This window comes from Megalopta genalis, chromosome 3 (assembly GCF_051020955.1).
Source record: "Megalopta genalis isolate 19385.01 chromosome 3, iyMegGena1_principal, whole genome shotgun sequence".
NCBI lineage: Eukaryota > Metazoa > Arthropoda > Insecta > Hymenoptera > Halictidae > Megalopta > Megalopta genalis.
Window position 1 is genome coordinate 30,668,638 of NC_135015.1, and position 15,535 is coordinate 30,684,172.

General features: G+C 41.0%; 3 protein-coding genes across 6 annotated transcripts in view; 1 reads left to right on the forward strand and 2 right to left on the reverse strand.

Annotated features, from left to right (window-relative positions):
- Nucleotides 1-101: 101 nt before the first annotated feature.
- LOC117218221 (oxaloacetate tautomerase FAHD2A, mitochondrial) lies at nucleotides 102-7,084 on the reverse strand. Of its 2 annotated transcripts, XM_033466457.2 has the most exons (7): nucleotides 6,780-7,084; nucleotides 4,045-4,206; nucleotides 3,645-3,680; nucleotides 1,827-2,043; nucleotides 901-1,235; nucleotides 696-783; nucleotides 102-596 (listed from the first exon to the last, which is right to left on the reverse strand). In XM_033466457.2, the coding sequence occupies exons 1-7, from the start codon at nucleotides 6,917-6,919 to the stop codon at nucleotides 534-536; spliced, it is 1,041 nt and encodes a 346-aa protein (XP_033322348.1). In that variant the 5' UTR covers nucleotides 6,920-7,084; the 3' UTR covers nucleotides 102-533. The 2 variants fall into 2 exon arrangements, with proteins under 2 accessions (XP_033322348.1, XP_033322349.1); XM_033466458.2 differs by lacking the exon at nucleotides 3,645-3,680 and having other exon boundaries at nucleotides 6,780-7,073.
- Nucleotides 7,085-7,443: 359 nt separating this feature from the next.
- mRpL35 (mitochondrial ribosomal protein L35) lies at nucleotides 7,444-8,643 on the reverse strand. Its single transcript, XM_033466459.2, has 4 exons — nucleotides 8,511-8,643; nucleotides 8,077-8,236; nucleotides 7,871-8,011; nucleotides 7,444-7,805 (listed from the first exon to the last, which is right to left on the reverse strand). The coding sequence occupies exons 1-4, from the start codon at nucleotides 8,539-8,541 to the stop codon at nucleotides 7,574-7,576; spliced, it is 564 nt and encodes a 187-aa protein (XP_033322350.2). The 5' UTR covers nucleotides 8,542-8,643; the 3' UTR covers nucleotides 7,444-7,573.
- Nucleotides 8,543-15,535, forward strand: part of Mitofilin (inner membrane mitochondrial protein mitofilin) — a 56,010-nt gene continuing 49,017 nt past the window's right edge. For 2 of the 3 annotated variants that reach the window (XM_033466455.2, XM_076520571.1), the window contains exons 1-9: nucleotides 8,543-8,682; nucleotides 9,047-9,132; nucleotides 9,585-9,653; nucleotides 9,921-10,136; nucleotides 10,214-10,254; nucleotides 10,466-10,567; nucleotides 10,659-10,866; nucleotides 10,940-11,351; nucleotides 11,428-11,562. In XM_033466455.2, coding sequence (XP_033322346.1) covers nucleotides 8,629-8,682; nucleotides 9,047-9,132; nucleotides 9,585-9,653; nucleotides 9,921-10,136; nucleotides 10,214-10,254; nucleotides 10,466-10,567; nucleotides 10,659-10,866; nucleotides 10,940-11,351; nucleotides 11,428-11,562 — 1,323 coding nt within the window. In that variant the 5' untranslated portion in view covers nucleotides 8,543-8,628. The remainder of the gene's footprint in view (nucleotides 8,683-9,046; nucleotides 9,133-9,584; nucleotides 9,654-9,920; nucleotides 10,137-10,213; nucleotides 10,255-10,465; nucleotides 10,568-10,658; nucleotides 10,867-10,939; nucleotides 11,352-11,427; nucleotides 11,563-15,535) is intronic. The other variant, XM_076520572.1, reaches the window with a different exon arrangement.

Below are 15,535 nucleotides of genomic sequence, written 5' to 3' on the forward strand. Positions count from 1 at the left end.
CCTTTAACCGAGAAGAGCAAACGTTTTCTTCAAATATCAGGATCTCCGATCAAGATGCCGTCAATACGATGGACAGGTTCGAACGAAATCAAGAATTCAGGTTCCTCTAAAAATATTTTAATAGAATTCCGTAGAGATTGGTAAAAAAAAACAATCGCGATAAAAAAGACACATATAGTAAATTGATATTCTTTAGAAACAGTCTTGTAATAATTGTACAAGTACACAGAATCCGTGATGCGTGTGAAGATGTTTGTATTTGTGTGTATGGTAGCAGCACTGCTTCAGTAGCGTGAATGCATTTAGGCTTTTAGTTTTATATTTCTTTCGGGAAGAACTTCCGTCGGTGTAAACTTGTTCCGATTTTTATATTTGGGAATCGTTTCGAATCGTTTCTCTTTGCCCTCTCATGATCGTGCATCGAATCTGTTCGGAACAGACCACGATTTGTCCGCGATGTTCCGAGGATTATTCCCGTCCTGAAACATTTCAGGACAGCAAACCGCTCCTATTGGTCTCCTCTTGGCAGCAGATCAGAGAACTTTGTTTCTCATACGTCCCAGGCTCTCTATCTCCGTCTCTAGTACATCTCCACGCTGGAAAGCACAATTAAACGATACATTTAAAAATCTTTCATAGCTAAGAATATTTATCGGTTCTAATAATTTCTTTTTTTTACAAGAAACTCGCGGTACCTGTAAGTACTCGGGTGGTTTACGGGTGAAACCCACTCCAGCAGGTGTCCCAGTTAGAATCACGTCTCCTGGTAACAGAGTCATGAACCTAGAAACAAAATTGTATGTACACTCCTACCGCTGCAAACTAATTGCTAAATTATTTTTCACAATTCCAAGCATCCGTTGTAGCAAAGTGCCGGTACTTTTACCGATGCCTACTTACTGCGAGATGTAGGCAACGATTTCATGGGGTTTAAAGATCAGTTCGCTGGTGTTCCCATTCTGTTTCATGTTGCCGTTCACCCAAGTTTTCACGGTCAAATTGTTAATGTCGCCTATCGACTCTTTGGTGACCACGGCCGGTCCAAGAGGGCAGAACGTGTCCATGGCTTTACCAAGCAGGAACTGGCCGCCGTTTCTCTTCGACTTTTGCCAGTCCCGCGCTGTGATGTCTTGCGCCACTGTATAACCGAAAATATAATCCTTGCCTTCGTCATTTTTCAGCGCTTTACACTTTCTGCCGATTACTATCGCGAGCTCGGCCTCCCAGTCGACTTTCTGCCGGAAGAATTACAACACAACGATCAATTAACGTGGCATTACATTCGTTAAGATTTAGATATTCGTCTGATTCGACGGTCACAAAGGTCTACAAATGCCTGCTGAAACGTCTATATTTTTTGCAGATTTCACGGATGCTGGTTAAATTGTCAGCTTGATTATATATCTCAGATATTTGGAGAATAAATAGACCTCTGTGACCGCGACTGTACACATCCATGTCTAATCTTGCTTCTTTTTATAAAACACACGACAGAATTTGAATCCAAGATACAATTAAGAAAGTCCACTTACGGTAATAAACTTAAACTCACATAAAACGATTAATTGTTGTTGGGACAAGGGTAGCTGTTTCGTTGCGCGGTCGTTAAAACAGAATGTTTGGTCTGCAGCAGATTTAAATTCGAAAGTCGCGAAACGAATTCGTTCTCCCTCTCTTCGTAGCAGAGGTTCTTATTAATAGTCCGCGAAAGTCCGTTAACACGTTACGTAATCGATGCAACTAAATATAAACGGTCGCTGCTAAAGCGGAAAGTGAACCGCCGGCGCCATTATAGATTCAGACCCCGCTATCGATCTTGAACTTACATCCGAAATCGAGGGTAGCATGATGTTGTCGCGCGGGCCGATAATGTTGCTGGGGAATTTGCTGAAAACTACAGGAGTTTCTGGCGTCGATACACCTTGCTCTTCGCAATGACCGCTATAGTTGAGCCCGACGCATGCCAGCTTGTCCATCCGTGTAACTGGCGCCAAGAAATTCACCTCAGCTTCCGGTATTACGCTCCGTCCCTCGGCCACGATCCTACAAATGATTTCTTCCGGTCACTTGTTGGCTAAGTTCAGATGCTCTTCGAAATTCTGTGCACCAGATTCGCACTGTTCAAACATTAGATTAGAGTCCTCTTCAAGGGAATCAAAACTAGCGCCAAGCTTAGCATTATCCGCTACGCGAGTTAGCTTAATTTTAGTAGGCAACACTGTTATTCATTGTTTCGGAAAAACTGCAAATCAGCTTTTAAGCACAGCATTGTCAGTGCGATCATTGGGTTTGGGATTAATTTCTTAGGTTCGTTCATCTTTATGAAGTGGTCAGGTGTTTCGCGATATCGAAGGGAAGCCATGCAATCGATGTGTCCGTATACATAGAGTGATCTCGCAAAGATAAATTATAGAGTGGTGTTTTCAAAGTGTAGTCATTTAGAATATTACGTACATTCCATGTTATGACAATGCAGAACATGTTTCGGAACGCTGAAAAAAGATAAAGCCGGAGTCCCCAGATTAATTTTATCGTCACGCGATAGAGTCTCGTTATCTTGTGAATGTAGAATGAATGCAAAGAATAGTGCTGCGTAAGGATCGTATCACAAGCACTTTGTTTTGGAAGAATAACCGTACTCGAAGCAGAGTCATATCAGCATTTTCTAATCTAAGTCTCGTTTCTTGCAGACGTTCGATAATTGTTTTGTCGATTCACGTCGAATTCGTTATATCATTCGAGACGGTTGAAGAATTATGTTTTGATCCTTTCGTTCTGAAACTTTTTTAGAGGACAGCGGAAAGACAGACGTTGGAGGCGCAAATGAGATAGGATCAAATTAAGCGACATACCTGATCCTTTTCTAAATTAGTTCACCGTCAGGACCAATTCTGGGGCATTAGCTGAGCATCGCGTGAAAAATGAATTTCTGTTCATTGTTCCATTGAATTTGACACTTGATTCTGCACGATTGCCTCAGAGTATCGTTTGCATCGATAGAAACGAGATCTTTTCGTTTATTTCAAACAACACGTGCAGTTTATGATCCGACCGACGAGTATTATAACACGTTTTCTGACGATCCAATAACCGATCGTTTACAAATAAAAAACAATTGGATTGATTGGTTACCGAGGACGAGCCAATTGAGAAAACAAGCATTCTATGCACGCGATCGTGCTACAACAGGATATGATAGAGTAAGTAAACGATAACGAGGCATTCATTAACGTTACCGACCCGATGGAAATCGATCGAGCAGCATGAATGATCAAAATCGATTATCAAAATGATCAGAAAGATATTCACGTCAAAAACGGATGTCGATTCCGCTGGATAATAACTGTCTTGATAGCAAACAAATCGTTATCACTTTGACAAAGCCAGGCTCAACGACGGATTATGGCGATTGACCCACAGAATGGCGCAGATCCTATGTTTTATACCAAACAAGTTATGGTCGAAGCAACAAAGGACGATCGAAACGGTTATTTTTCGAGGAAGCGAGTCAACTTGGGTGTTCGATAAAGGGTTGTGCGTGTTCTCAAATGGTAATCGAATGTTCACACACAATTATTGTAGGAAACAAATATTTCTCAAGGATTAAAGGGCGAAATCATTCCCACGCATCTGATAGAACGAACCTCTCTATCATGGCCCACAGGTCGACATCGTCTTCCCTGATAAAAAGAAACGGTTCATGGTGAAAACTGCGGATTTAAATGTTAAAAAGCTATCGTTATGTTAATGCTACTCGGTAGGTGGACTAGCAATTAAGAGAATTATGTTTCAGCGAACAATCGATTCTATTCTCGATGCGTTCCTAACGAATCTCCCTGAATGCAAGCTTGCCATGCCCATACGGTGCTAATTAATTTAGTCTTCCCGAAGCTACCTCTATTCGCAATTGCTTGTTCAAGCCAGTTTTATGACGCGCCCGGATCGTTTCATTATCAATTAATTGGCTAACGGGGTGGCCGTTGATATCCGATCCGCTTATCGCGAATTTGCCCGTTTGTTCTGACCTTGTTCAGCCACGCCTACCTTTTAGCCTTCTTCAGGAGATCGTCGCCACCTTCGAGGAACTTTTTCAAAGTGTTCGGGATCCGCGAGTCGACCGCGGACACGGCGATTATATCTCCACCCTGTTTGAGCTGCACCCCCAGGTGCTGAGGTCCCCCATTCTTGCCGACGAATTGCACAAACCTGCAGAATTAATTGCAGTATAGTTTTCAGTGGGTAGTTTGATGGGTAGTACTCCAAGAATTCGTGATATCTATCATTTATAATTTCGAGTAATCGTCTATATAAAAATAGCTCAGCGACGATCCTTATCTGCGTTATTATTATTTATCGTCATCGTGGTATCATAAAAATATCGTTATACGTAAACAATTCTGATAATCGAACCGCGGGTTTGACCTAGCGAACATAAGTATGCGGAATTTTATCAAGCGCAATTTTTAACGGAGAATACGTATAATGAAATGATAATCTAGTATCTAAAACTGTACGTTATTTGCGAACTATTTCAAATGTGAAAGTCATTATGATAGCAGCACAGAGTTTGTTAAGATATACAGTCAATTCTCCCCGATATACTCTAATGTTTAAATATTCGTTTCAAGCATCGATTACAAATTTGCATTGTTGTTACATTGTCGTGAAAAAAATTCAATCCTTTATTTTTGCTGCAGCTTGAAGATAATAGAAATTGTCTCGAATCTGTTCGATTTCAATTTCTCGTTGGGCAGATGTTCACGCGTGTGCTGCACTACTGCATTGCTGACATTGTTATTCGCGACGCGAACCCATTTCTCGCATTAAACAGGTTCCCGTGAAAGCGAAAACAAATTCTTCTTCCCTGTGCTCTCACCTGAAAAGCAGAGCAAACGACCAGATCTCTCGCCGTTGCAAGAGTAGATTATTCTCTATGTCCTGGTATTTTTCCCCTAACGAAATATTAATAACGTGTGCTCAAATTTAAACAAAAATGAGACTCTCGATTCACCTGTATAACATAATCTAAGGAATTCCATCGATGAGATTTTATTATGCTTCAACACAATCGTGCTATAAAACCAAGTATTTCCATAAGTATCTACTAACCAAATATATTTGTACAGTTACATAAATTTGTACGACAGAATTAATACACGAACATGCGTCTCATATTTGCCATAACTAAAGTACAATATATCCTTATCAACTTTGTCAACATGGTTTAAGACACGGTAGCCGGTACACGAAGCGATGAACTCAGAATGATTTAGAGTATGGTTCCATGAAATTCATTAGTTTTACAGAAAAATTTGACTCGGAAATATAGCGAACGTCCCCTTGACTATCATTGCGTAATTTCCGTGAAAAAATAAGTCGTATAAAAAAAAACATTCGGAAAATATTGTGGATAATTTTATCGGGGCCTGTGCTGCCATCTGTACGGTTTCGAGTACGTGTTCAGTCAACGTTAATTCACGCATATGTGAAAAAATTATGTAAGCAACCGCCCTACGGGGAACGATAAGCAAAAATGAATGCGAGCGATACCAGTCGAATCTAATCGTACGTCTGGAACCGTCTGTTCAAGCAATTTCTTTAAATCTCATAATCTGTGTACACAATAAAGGATTCCACTAATCCTGGAGCTTAGTGGCCAATGTATCTGGTCACTTAAGTGTCTAACATCTTGTTGCAATATTTTACTATGATTTTTACAACTCTACGTACATCAAATATTTTACGATCTCAGATTTGGCAAGCTTGGTACTTGCTATTCAGAATGCTCTTATCCACGATTCGTGTTTCATCCTAATGCATTGCAGCATCGAACATACGCTTGACCTGTTAGCGTAACTCGAAAACTCGATTTCCTAGTTAGATTTTTAATTTGTAGTGAAAGTGGACGCCTTTCACTACTCCTTAATCCAACAATTAGCGCCATTTTCACTTTTGCTAATATTTCATAATAGACTCCAGTAAATTTTCTTTGCCTCAGGATACATTTATTTCGAAGGATGCTAATATATTATGTTAATTTCGCAATTTTGCCTATTATATCTCCGTTAAAATATCATCGCATTCACGTTAACAAACGCCTGGCCTGTTCCACAACGACACACGTCCAATTCGCCGCTAAGTTCAGCGTGTACGGCACCCAGCGAGTGTGCAAGTCCACAGACTTTCACAGTCGATGACATAATTGCGTTTAATTGAACCAATTCGGGTGTTAATATTAAATTAGCCGATGAATTTCACGCGATAAATGCACGCATTAAACTGGTTAAATTGATTTCTACAATTTGCCCATTTTTAATTAGAGTCAGTGACACCGGGAGACCGATTATTGATCAGGTGGAAGAACCTTAAGAACCTGTCCCGAATTAATCCTGTAGAGCAGTACCTTTACAGTCACCGGTGTATCAGTGTATTGTAAATACAAATTTGGATATTTAGGAACTCCATGCCCTCTCCGAATATAATACGTCACAGTATGAAACCAGCCCACGTTACCTTCGCAACGTGAGAATCGCATTTCGCGCGTGAATACGCCCGTATTTGTTAACATTGCGTGCCGTTCTCGAGCAAATCGATCTCCAGTCGTAGTCTACACCACAAGAACGAGACACGTTTTGGAGCAGAAAACACGATCAAAAATTTCGCGCGAAATTCGATCATCGCTGTGCACGCTTTAATGCCGGGTAACACTAGGGTAGTTTTTGGTTATCGACGCATTCGTTGCCGGTTCGAAATTTTGCATATGTATATATTCGACTCACCTCATGTCGAGCGCGCTGCTTACAGAGAAATTCCTGCCGAGAACGCTGGCTACGAAATGAGTGTTGCTATTATCCGCGCACGAGTTTTTAAATGCGAAACAGGCTCTGCCGAGTAATCGCAATTTGCCGCGATAAGGCATTTTTCTTGATTAGCAATAGAGCTGCTCACGTCTTAATAGGAATATATCGTACGATGAGAGATGTATCTATCGGTGAAGAGAAAAAGGCCGCTGCCAGCTAACTAATAGAGACAGAGCATTCGTCGCGAAGGACGAACTACGACTGAACACGTTACACCACTCTAACGTTCCCCGGACCGATGGTAGAGGGCGAGCCACGTGATCTGGGCAAAAAAGTTCACATTATATACATATTCAGATTCGAAACTTTGAAAGTGACCGGTGATCGCTCCGATTGTGATTATCGTGTAACAACAAACGACCGACGACGTTACCTCGATCGACGATTAAATACATCAACGGACAGCTTTTGCCGAATACCGAGAAGATTGATAGAAATCGATCGCGTGACCGTAATTGATTGCACAAGTCATGTGCTGAACAGCGTTCGGTACCGAAGCACTTCCGGTTGCTTCACCATCAAATTTTTAAAATGAAACATTGGGTATCGACACAATTTTATATATTAAACCAAACTGCTAGTATTAAATAACATTTCTCGACGGATTATTATTTTTGTTCAATGAAAAATGCACATGTCAGAATGAAAGTACTTTGGTATGTGTTTGTAAATACAGTACTGAATACATGTCTCTATCTATACAGTAAAGGTATTTAAGGTACTGGCTTCTTTCTTGTAAAAGGGAATTCTTCACGTTCGTGGTATGGATTGTACGGGTCTTCTGGATAATAATGAGGCCTTTTCCAATACATTGTTACCATTTTGTCCAATAAAGTCGACTGTGTAGCATTTACAAAAACATGTTGTCTCAGTTTACGTTTTCTATTTGCTTTCTTTGCCCAGAGTTTTCTAGAACGGCCAGCACGTGTTCTAATCCATATACCCCTGTGATCGAATGAAATATGTTAACAGTAAACTTTAAGTATCACGGATCATAACTCCAGGCTTACCAATTTAATCTGTAAAATCGTTTAAGTACAGCTTTGCAACTCTTCCTTTTTCCTTTATTCTTAGAGAACTTTGTAATTGTCCTCGCAGATGTTAGATTAGATGAAACTGTTGAAGGAATAATATTTCCTACGCGTTTCTGACTGTAAATTTGATGACATCATTAATTATGTTCTTGCTTAATGTCTCATAATTTAAATAATCATACCATAACACTGTTTCTGATTCAATTGTGCCAATATTGTGCCACTTATTAATAATGGAGGAAAATGCTCCAAAACATCTTTCTTGTGCATGTTGAGTCGAAGGATACTGTTTGAAGACCAAGGAATTTGTGACAGCACCAATATTTGCACGAGCAACAATTCCTAAAACACATGAAGCAAAATAAACATTAGTATCGATTCAATGGGACGTTTGAATACGCGCGCCCTCGGTCCAATTCCGGCATTTCTTCTGTTAACCGAAATGGCTCTCCCGCACAGCCGAACATAACCTACAAGATATAGAACATCGACCGATTAACGTGCAAGGATTTATTGAATTTGATCGAATAATGGCTTAAAATGAAGCCAACGAACTATCCTTTAGCCAGAGAAAGCTACTGGTGGTAAAGTCACAGAAAAACTGAAGAGTACGCACCTCGAACCGCGGTACTAACGATACGCAACATTCTTCTTTTCGAGCAGTCAGTCAGTGACCAGCTGTTTTGTGCCGTCGTTCCCTTTTTCCTTTGGCTGTCTGACCGGCCACCCGAAAGATGTTCCGAATTGGATTAAAATTTCCGTGCAACGGTCTAAATAGGGTATCTAAAGTAAGTATGAGAGAAGTCTTCGTGTCCGTGCGAGTTAATTGTTTCGGCAACACGCGGGTCGAAAAGAAATTACGAATGGAACGCGAGTAAAAAGCGCTCTTCGCTACGCACTGTCTGACTATTGTCGCGACGTTTCTCCTAATAATATTTAGTTTGCTGTCGTTGTTTCCTGCGATTTCTGAAAGAAAAAGTGTGTGATTCGTGCGGGGATTCGTAATTGTGTCACGTCGAACACATTTTCGCGAGTTGTCAGTGAATATTCTTGTGGACAAGACCAAGGTTGCGCGCCTCGCGTGACAAGATGGCTTAAATTCAGGAGCTTACATAATTCCAGACGATTTCATTGACACCGTTGCCCTTTCAGATAAAAAAACATGGACCCTCCAGACTCTACCTGTCAACTAGATGTTACGAGACACGAACACGAGTCAAGTGCGAGCCGGACTGGAGGTATGTGAGCAAATTTTTTGGTTGTTTGCTTACTGATTTTTATAATTGTCGGAGCTGTCATCACGTTTAAACGGACGAAACTATTTCTTCTTTGGTTTCTCCGCGTTTTCGATAATTTACAGTAACGGATAATTATAAATGTCTTATGTTTTATGTCATCTTTGAGTTAGATTTAGATTAGGTTATGTTTGATACAAATGTCTTGATGGGATTATCATTTTTTTTTAAGAGTCTATCAAGTTTTCTTCGAAATTCTGTTGGTTTAAAATTATTTAAATTACTCTAGATTTATTGTTAAGAATATTTTTATAATATCTATAATTATTTAGTTATTATAGTACTAAAAATAAACATGTACATATATCTTTTGTTGCGTATATATGTCTGCTTTAAATATTATATCGAGTGGGATAGATGAGAACATTTGATGCGAGCATAGTTGTATGTTTTAGGTTTTTCAAGGATGTCAAACTTACGTCCAGAGTATCTGGACATAGGTATTCAACCGATTCGTCAAAGAGGTATTCAGAATTTAAACCTAGTTGCATTATACCGTGTACATTATGTAACAAAGTTGTATGCATGGTCCCATTAACCATTGACTTGTTTGCAACAGGTTTAAGTGCTGGCAATAAAATATATATGTTAGATAAATCAAGATAAATTTGTACTTTAGAATATTTTAAGTTTCTTACAGCATTTGATTTGTAAATTGTCTTATCCCTTGCTTTGTCATTGTTTGCAAAATGACTTGGTGTTATATCTAAACATATACTTTACTGTGCAAGCGAGAAAAGCCGAGGAGGTGGAGGAATACTCGTAACTCTGACTGCAGTTGCAATAGGAGCATCGGGGATATTATATTATGCAAAAAATAATCCAGAATTCCGTGCAACTCTTGAAGGATGGGTACCAGGCACGGACAAAACGATTCAGATCATCTTTCAGGAAGAGACAACATATTTCGAGTTTATACGTTCGTTCTTTGAGTCGCTCAAACAATCGTTAGTATACATAGACTAAAATACTTCTACTTTATAGTAGCTATGCAATACTTTGCTGACAAAGTAAATTGTTTCAGTATCGTAACTGCCATATTTGGAGAAAGCTCAGAGAAACCAGGTCAGCCATTTGGAAAAACTATAGATTGCATGAATCTTGAAGATTATATACGTGAGCTCCCATCACTGATTCCCAAATCCTTCTTACCTCTAAATCTTTCATATCCTACCAATCGTAATATGTAAATGATATTAATATATATAAAAAACTTTTTGTTTTACACTGCGATTAATTCGCTCGCTAACATTTTGCAATAACATGTGTACTGTAGCGCCAAAACCTGCGTTTGTACCACTGGTTGATAAGAAGGAACCACCTAATAATGAACCTTACACTGAAATAAGATTAAGTAAAGGAGACTCGGTAGAAGTTGGTACGTTCTTTTTTATTTAGTAAATTGTTTCACGTAATTAAAATTTCTTATATATTTTTATAAACGAACTAATCGATTCACGTATTTTTAGTCGCCGATAAGCCTGCTCCACCTGCTAAAGATACACCCAAAGAACTTATACCAGAAAGTCTGGTGGAGCTAGAAACTCTATGCGGGCAAACTGCGTCTAAGGTGATCCAGGCTTACCAGAAAGCATCGTGTGCCATTCAAGACTACAACAAAGATGTGATCAAAGTATTGGAAACCGTCGATAGTGCTGGTAGTGCTGTGTGGAATAGGTATTTTCTTTCTGGAGTAATTTACAACCTTTTCGTGGTCTCGTAGGTATAGCAAAGTATTTCTACATTACAGATTGAAGGAAGCAACAGAGAAAAGGTCGAATGCAATTCAGGAGGCTGAAGAACATAAGACCGAGACATCGGAATCCCTCAAGAAAATGTTACATCTAATCGACGATCCTAAACTGGACGCACCGTCGCACATGAAGACAGCTGCTCGGAGAAACATCAAAAAAATCTTGTCCGACGTCGACGACGCTCAGAAAAACTACGAGTCAGAACTACAATCTGGCAGTATTACGGAGAAGTATTGGAAGGAGGTGAAAGCAGCTCGCGAAGGTCTCGCCGAGGAACTGCAGATCCTATTCGCAGATGTCAATATCAACGAGAAGAAGTTGGCTGTCGATGAAGACTCTTTCGATTTGTTCGTTCTCCATATGATGAACAAAGTAAACAACCTGCAGAAGGAACTGGCGAAACTAAGGGTAAGTGTTTTTCTTTTTTTGTTTGCGTTGTGATTACATTGGGTGATGTTCACACATGTTGATTGTTGTATTACAGACAGTTTACGAGGCCAGATTGAAGACAGCGTTAAGAGCGGGCGGCGACTCAGCGTCCCAGGCTCAACTGGACGCATTGGTGTGCTTAGAGCTAGACAAAGAGAAGCTGATCCTCGAGGAGGAGTTCGGTAAAAAGGTAGGATAATTAACCACGTTATTATCCGCCTGACACATTTGCAGTTTCTATATGGCCGCGCCGCGGTCGCGTTTATTCGTACACGCAGTCGTATATCTAAATGAAATAAAGCAAAACTTTTACATGCGACCGAGAAAGATTCAGCGTCCCACATTGTACGGCGATAATTCATACGTGCTACCGTGAAAGTTTGGATTTATGATTTTGCGCGTTCATTTCAAAATTATTGCAGTTATGATAGCATTTAGAGATCTCTTGGAAATAAAAAATCTGTTTCGAGCTTAAAGCTCTTTGTTGGGCGAGACACGCACGAAATTTTATTTTCTTCAGAAGAAACTGTCGCAGGTCAATTATTTTCTAATCGAAGCGTTGTAAAACATATTTTGTTAATTTCAGTAATTTTTTTTTTGTCGGAATATGAACTATTCCAAACAGTATTTTCCATCATTTGTTCTTATATCTCAATTTTTCAGTTTTCAGCCTCGAGGAAATCGTATCATATCATATCAATTTTCGCGAGTTTTGTCTAAATATACGCATGACGTTCTACAGTCTCGCATCCGATATAATTAGAAACATCGGTCGTAAATGTACAAAATATCATCACCTGACAGCTTGCTTATGCAACTCTGTTCTCATTCATGTGGAGAGTGTCCAATATGCAGGTGCTCTACAAAATCAAAGATATCTACTGGCTGTACTGAGAAATACATGTACTCGGTGTTCTAGAAGTAGGTTCTTGGAAAGTTCAAAATATCCTAGTACCATCTAATTCTGTAATATACTTTTCATTGTCTTTTACGTTAAAAGCTTGGACAATCGTTGTACAGTCTAGTGGACATTTTAAATCAATTTTTACAGAAATAATCATAAATAAATCTCCGAGTTGCGAGCATCTCCAGTGAACACGGAGGGCAGGATATCTACAGGTTTTATTTGGTGTGCAGGGTGTGCCAAAGTTTAAAGGACGTTACGTGGGCACAGGGTTACAGATCCGCTTGTTTTATTACTACCAGATGGAGACAATTCGACGTTGCACAAAATCGAAATGGGGGGGATCAATATTCAATGTTAGCGGAAAGTTCGGTCGTTACGTTTTAGGCATTCGGTATAGAGAAGCGTTTCATGGTACAGAAAGAATTTGGCATTGGAAAGAGCGGGCCGTACACTGTCACACAGGCATTATGTATGTATACACATGGGATGTGGCATATTCCATATCCTGCAATCGTGCATGTACCTGTATATATCCGACGGTTTGGCATCTGGCGGGGGACGCAGTGGGGCGCAGAGAGAGAGAGAGAGAGAGAGAGAGAGAGAGAGAGAGAGAGAGAGAGAGTGAGAGAGAGAGAGAGAGAGAGAGAGAGGCAGAGGGGAGCAGAGGCGGCAGACGCAGGGTTCTGCCACCCTTCGGGCTTTTTATCTATTTCCATTTGGCCCGTTGCCAATATTTCGCTAGTGGGAGGCAATATTATCTCTTTAGACTAGCCCCCGACGGTATATTCGGCGTGTACGCCACTAGTCACACCAAGACATCCCGGCGAAACCACTATGACGCGCTGTCGTCATAGTTGTCTGACTATCTGCATATACCGAAGTCCGTTTCGTTCGTTCAGTTTCACAGGGTGTAACGGCATTATAATTGTTTCTTGGTATTTTAGGAGAAGACCCTAAACTTTTACCGCAAGGATTAATTAATTTATTATTGAATTATATTGAATTATATATTTAGAATTAATTAATTATTCTTCACATTCAATTTCTTAAAATTTTTTCTTCTTGTTGCGTGGGTACGCAACTATCGACGAGTTGTAAGAAAGGCAGAAATATATTAGTTTTAAACAGAATTTCTGAATAATTCTTTGGTAAAAATTGCAAGCTGTTGTACGCTACAGAATTCTAAAATAAATAATACCAAACAATTCGTTTTTTATGAAAAGCCGTAACGTCAAAAATATTTCTGCATTCTGTGGGCGTTCGAGTTTAATTTCATCCGAAGGCTTGTCTTCCGAATCGTTTCTTCAGCTTACTTTCGCAAACACTGGAGTGTTTTTTACTGTTGTACTTTGTTGTTGAACTGTTTGCGGCGTGGGCGGACAACGAGCGGTGCTAATCGTAAACCTTACGACCCACTATCTTTGTTGTTTTTATGACAGGGACGCTTGTAACAGAAGTTGTTGCCAATTTGATTCGAAAACCCGTCGTTGTACAAGGTTATCCTAATCGATTCGCGCAGATGGGACTTTTCCGCAGATTTATCGCATCGATTTCAAGAAGCAGGGGCTACACAGAGCATCGCGAATAGCGTAATAGAATTCCGCCGTGGGATCCATAAAAATTCCATTTTGAAAATCTTAAGATTCCGATCAGCGCCGTTTGAGAACCGTAAAAGAGAACATTTAACGATTAGACGACACGGCAAATCGCGATGAATAATCTTAGCGATTCCTGATCATTCGAAGTTTCTCGGATCTTCGACGATCTTTGCCTCTGATTTTACGATCCTCTTTTACGACTTTCGCGTCGGACGATCGCATAAAAGTCTCGAATCGTTGGGAAAACCGTCCGAGTAATTCGCGAGTCGATCGGATCGCGATTTCCGATGAAAATTTGACCGATCGTTTTACCGATTACGGACGCCGGCTCGGGAATTTCGTTTCCCGTCGACGCGACGCGACTGTTAAACAAGTAGCCCCGCGGTCTCGCCCGTGTTTCCCTCCAATTATCATTTCAAATTTATTCGTTTAATCGCGCCGGCATTGAATCGCGGCCTCGGTTTAACGTTAGGACCGAGTGTAATGGCGGATTAAACATTGGTACGTCTCTTATTGGAACGGGACCGGTTCCATGATCCCGCGGTTCTTAATTATTCAGCGACCGTTGTGCGATTCGATCCGACGTGAAATGACTCGGGACACGTGATGTTTCTTCGGCAAACAGTGCCACCGATCACCGATCTTTCCTCCATCGTTTTCAATTCGTGATCGGACACCGCCGTTGTTCTTCGACCGGATAATGAAAATTTCACTCGTCGTTGATTGTCGATGTGCCACCAACGGTCTCGGAATTAATTCTGGACAGGTTATATACTGTAGACTCCGGATGAAAAGTAGGATACAGATTCTAGAATCTTCTTCGTATCAGCGGCTGCTTCATCGATAAGCCTAATTCGCCTTTCTTTTGACAAAAAAGGAAAAACGAATGCTCGACGTTCGTGCCGGATTCTCGGTGTTCCGCGGTATTCTTCTAGCAGTTTCATGCAACGGACTGAACAAACGCGGGTAATAATTCCCGCTGGCGATAAAGCAGCGTCCGATAATAGGATAATGTCGTTGCCATTCGTCGCCGTCCCAGAGTGAGATGTTTGCCGGTATTTCGGCCTCGTCCCAGAAGATTCGAGGGAATTCTTAGTATCGGGATCGGGATCGGGACCAAGAGAAGTGTGATGCGAGTCGTATATCCGGTTTTACGGCGGCAACCGCCGACTTTAGGAAACATATTGCCCGAAGAATCGTTGTCGTCCGCCGCGGCCGGGTCGGGTCGGGCCGGGCCCAGGCCGGGCCGCTGCGAAAATGTGGCCGGCGTGTTTCACGTTTTACGTTTCACTGCCGTTCGTAAATCGAGGAATTCCCACGTTCGAGGCAGATGGGATCGGACGTTCTCGATCTTTTGCTCTCTCTCTCTCTCTCTCTCTCTCTCTCTCTCTGTCTTACGCTCTCTCTGGAACGGCGAGCGGCAGCGTCACCAGAAATCGATTCCGGTACAGGCCACTGCCTCTTGGCAAAGATGGCCTCGAACCTTATGGTGGCAGCGGGGAATAACTCAGGAGAACGACTGGAATTAGCCCCCACGGGGTCGCGATAAAAACCGTGTACCAGCACGCGGTGGTCCAATTCGAGTTTGGCCCATTCGATTGCTCGATCTATCCGTTGCCTCGGGAAATTTCAATGGTCGCGTTGTTGGCTATTGTGTT

Excerpts from the sequence above, each read along its gene's own strand:
- LOC117218221 (XM_033466457.2), bottom strand. The coding sequence starts at position 6,919 with ATGCCTTATCGCGGCAAATTGCGATTACTCGGCAGAGCCTGTTTCGCA. Across the intron at positions 2,044-3,644 it reads CTGTGGGCCATGATAGAGAG|GATCGTGGCCGAGGGACGGA; the intron begins GTTCGTTCTATC and ends AATCATTTGTAG. Across the intron at positions 784-900 it reads ATCGTTGCCTACATCTCGCA|GTTCATGACTCTGTTACCAG; the intron begins GTAAGTAGGCAT and ends TTTTGTTTCTAG.
- mRpL35 (XM_033466459.2), bottom strand. The coding sequence starts at position 8,541 with ATGTTGCGTATCGTTAGTACCGCGGTTCGAG. Across the intron at positions 8,237-8,510 it reads CGTTAGTACCGCGGTTCGAG|GAATTGTTGCTCGTGCAAAT; the intron begins GTGCGTACTCTT and ends CATGTGTTTTAG. Across the intron at positions 8,012-8,076 it reads GAATCAGAAACAGTGTTATG|TCAGAAACGCGTAGGAAATA; the intron begins GTATGATTATTT and ends TCAAATTTACAG.